Here is a 3,595-nt window from a genome sequence, read left to right as displayed (position 1 = left end):
GATTTTTTAATGATTTTTTAAAATTTGAAATATGCAAGAATGTTGAATATTTTTTTCACCTTAGCAAGAATGGTGGGACTTAAAATGTGCGTTTGGGCAGCACTGCTTTGAATATTTTCACTTAAGTTCTTGGCAACGCGGTAAATGAAGTGGTGAATCGTAGTACAAAATTCATTAGCAATGTAAACAAAGTAAAATGAACCTCTCGCTGTATGAACATTGCATGAAAATGTTTAACCTCACTTTTTTGACAGTTCGCAGAGCTTGTTTACATAGACTTGGAATTTTTTGTATTCGACCACAGTATGAGAAACTTGATTTGGTTCGCTTTTAAATGCGAATAGCTTGTATTAACAAGCTCACTAGGCTTTCAATTTTATTTGACGTCATTAGGCAATGTTCCGTTAAATTTGGCATTTGGTTTTTACTTGTCCACGATTCGTTGAAGAAAGCGATTTTATTTGTTGCGATCATTTTAACTTTTGTTTTTTTTTTGCTGAATTACAACGTTAGCCACGAAACATTTTGATGCTCTCGTAATTGCGTTGCAAATGTCCTTGAAATTATATACATCGCTTCATAGGTCCGCACCAATTGCAGTCGCTCCACATCGCCGGAATCGAGTTAGCTGATGGTCCAGCCTGCGTCACACTCGGCTATCGCTGCACCAATGGTAGCTCCCCACCAGGCATCTGGATTAATTGCTCAAATCGCTGCTATTGCTGGTACCGGCTCCGTCGGTAATACCGTTGGACATACCCTCATCGGAATGTTCAGCGGTTCCGATTTACAAGAGGACAGGCTGCCCCGGTATCGGGCAAGGGAAACACTCCGGCAGGACCATGCTCGTGGGAGATTAAGCAGTTATTATCTTGTACCCAAGTCCAGGCCGAGTGTGATTCGTAACAATTACCAAATTTAGAAGTCCATATACATAGTGTACACGTGATACTTTTTTTGAATGAAAATAGTATAAATGTTGGCAAAATCCTGCAGCACTAGGATCAAAGATAGAGTTTTAACACCAATTCACTGTGCTTCTGTGTTTTTTTGCAAACGAACTATCAGGTCTATGTTTTTATTTAGTAAATGTTTTAATAAATATTAGTTCATTAGGAGTATGACTTATTTATATTTTGATGACGCGGTGAAGGGGTGGTTAAAGTGCGAGTCATATCTTGAAAATCGATCGCTTGAAAGTAGTATAAATGATTATAAAATGCGACAACATAAACTCATAACCTTTCGAATGGTTATTTAGCCATAGGTAACGAGAAAATAGATATGTTTTATTCATGTACAACAAAAATTACTCAGCAATAATTTATTATTAATTGTTACGCGTGATTTTGTCTCCAGTGATTGGTCAAAATTGGTCGCTTTTAGAATCTGGTGCTCTAAGCATAACTGTCCCATGTTAATAGCGAATCCCATAACAAATGGGACAGTATAGCGATCATACAGCTGTAACAGCGAATTTAGCATTGACATCAATATAACCAGGTTGGTTGCAAGCAGATAGAACAATACTAGCTGGGCTGCTAGCTGTTTGTGCTACTTATTTTTGAAGCATATGAATTCAATGAAGCGGAATAAGCATATCATAACAACTTACCGTTCACCTATCTCGCCCTTACCGTCCTATCACATGTATTTTCATAGACCTGTGGCAGGCCGAGATGGGCGCATCTAGTTGCCATTGCCAGGATGTGTGTAGCCAGCATATGCTACTAATAACACTTTCAGTCTATCAAATTAACATGGTTCTATGATCTAGCTTCAATGACGATGGAATATAGCCGAATCCAAAGCCTAACCCATCAGCGCATTTGATCATGTAATGGATATTACGAACGATTCACATTTGATTTCCGTAGTCACAAATTACCCAACCACTGGCAGGTAGCATAATCTTCGGACTTAGTTGTGAATTGGAACAGTCAAGCCTGACTTCCCGAGCTACATCTCCAGTATTGTCGTCCCATACGACTAGTGAACCTAAATGTGTCCCACACACATAGCACACCATCCTGGCAATGGCAACTAGATGCGCCCATCTCGGCCTGTCACAGGTCTATGAAAATACATGTGATAGGACGGTAAGGTGGAGATAGGTGAACGGTAAGTTGTTATGATATGCTTATTCCGCTTCATTGAATTCATATGCTTCAAAAATAAGTTAGATTTTTTGAGATCATAACCCGTTTTTCGGAGATTTTAATATATAAGAATGCATTTTTTTAAAAAATATTAATATCGAATGCACTTTCCCCTATTTTCTTTCTAGACAGACAACACAGTCAACAAGTCCAGGTGACAATGTCACACATGCCACCGTACTGCAAACAACCATCGATAAAACCTATGAGTGCGGAATGTGTGACCAATCATTCCCTAAGAAGAGACAGCTGGCAGTTCACAAGCGCGTACATGCCGGCACGCGACCGTACTCCTGTGATATTTGCGGTAAAGCATACACCAAGGGTATAAATCTAAGCCGCCACAAACGGATACACACCGGCGAACGACGGCACCGTTGTCGGATATGTGGTAGAGAATTTTTCACTTCTGAGCAATTGGATCAGCACCGGCTTACCCATAAAGATCAGGCTTACATTTGCGATATCTGCAGTAGGAAGTTTACCGAAAACAGTAGTCTCACGCGACACAGACTTATCCATGCAGGTGAGAGATCGCACAAGTGCGATATTTGTGGCAAAGAATTCATAACTAGTGCTGAACTCACTCGCCACATGCGCATGCATACTGGCGGGCGTCCGTATAAGTGTGATATCTGTGGCAAAGGCTACGTAGAAAGCAGCAGTTTGAAACGTCACCAGCGTGTTCACATCGATATGAATCTTGCGGATCAAATATTCAGTTGCGACATCTGTGGTAGACAGTTTCTTGAATCTAAAGAACTTGCGCAGCACAAACTTATCCACAGCAAAGATCGAGAATTCAGATCTGAAGTCTGGTGGCGGGTTTAAAAAATATTCTCACATAACTCGGCACATGCAAATCCATTCAAACGAACGCCCGTACAAATGTGACCTCTGCGGGCAGGAGTTTCTTCGAAGAGCACATTTGACCCAGCATAATCGCAGGCATGTTGGCGAACGACCCCATGACTGTGAATAGTGTGGAAAAAGATTCGTTGAACGTAGTCATTTGATGGGACACAAAAAGCTGCATGAAAGGTCAAGGAATGGTAGCAGGCGAAAAGGAAAAATTAAGGATTCTACCGTGACCGAAAGCATCCACGCGGTCACTGGAGGCGGTAATGGGAAAATAGAAGAGGAAAAGCAAGTTCTAACATAAATTATCTGATTGAAAGCAATGTAAATAGAAGTCTTGTTTATTATCAAAATGTATTTTATAACATTCTATATTTAATTGCGGCGTCATTAAATGGCCCTGTTATCAACAATCGACACTATAAAAATTATCCATTCCCTTACCAACGCCCTCTGAACACTCGTAACCATTGTCTAGTAGGAGCTGTTCTAGTTCAAGCCCCACACACATAGCACACCATCCTTGCGACCAGATGCGCCCATCTCGGCCTGCCACTGGTCTATGAAAATACATGTGA

At 40.8% G+C, this 3,595-nt stretch overlaps 1 protein-coding gene across 1 annotated transcript; it reads left to right on the top strand.

Annotated features, from left to right (window-relative positions):
* The first annotated feature begins 2,036 nt into the window (after window positions 1-2,036).
* Window positions 2,037-2,990, top strand: LOC131694969 (zinc finger protein 239-like). Its single transcript, XM_058983504.1, has 2 exons — window positions 2,037-2,099; window positions 2,292-2,990. The coding sequence occupies exons 1-2, from the start codon at window positions 2,037-2,039 to the stop codon at window positions 2,988-2,990; spliced, it is 762 nt and encodes a 253-aa protein (XP_058839487.1).
* The last annotated feature ends 605 nt before the right edge of the window (window positions 2,991-3,595 follow it).

The sequence above is a fragment of the Topomyia yanbarensis genome, unplaced genomic scaffold, assembly GCF_030247195.1.
Source record: "Topomyia yanbarensis strain Yona2022 unplaced genomic scaffold, ASM3024719v1 HiC_scaffold_21, whole genome shotgun sequence".
Taxonomy (NCBI): Eukaryota; Metazoa; Arthropoda; class Insecta; order Diptera; family Culicidae; genus Topomyia; species Topomyia yanbarensis.
Note: the sequence above shows the minus strand (reverse complement) of the source record. Positions and strands in the feature narration are given on the sequence as shown.

Excerpts from the sequence above, each read along its gene's own strand:
- LOC131694969 (XM_058983504.1), top strand. The coding sequence starts at position 2,037 with ATGGCAACTAGATGCGCCCATCTCGGCCTGTCACAGGTCTATGAAAAT. Across the intron at positions 2,100-2,291 it reads AAAATACATGTGATAGGACG|ACAACACAGTCAACAAGTCC; the intron begins GTAAGGTGGAGA and ends CTTTCTAGACAG.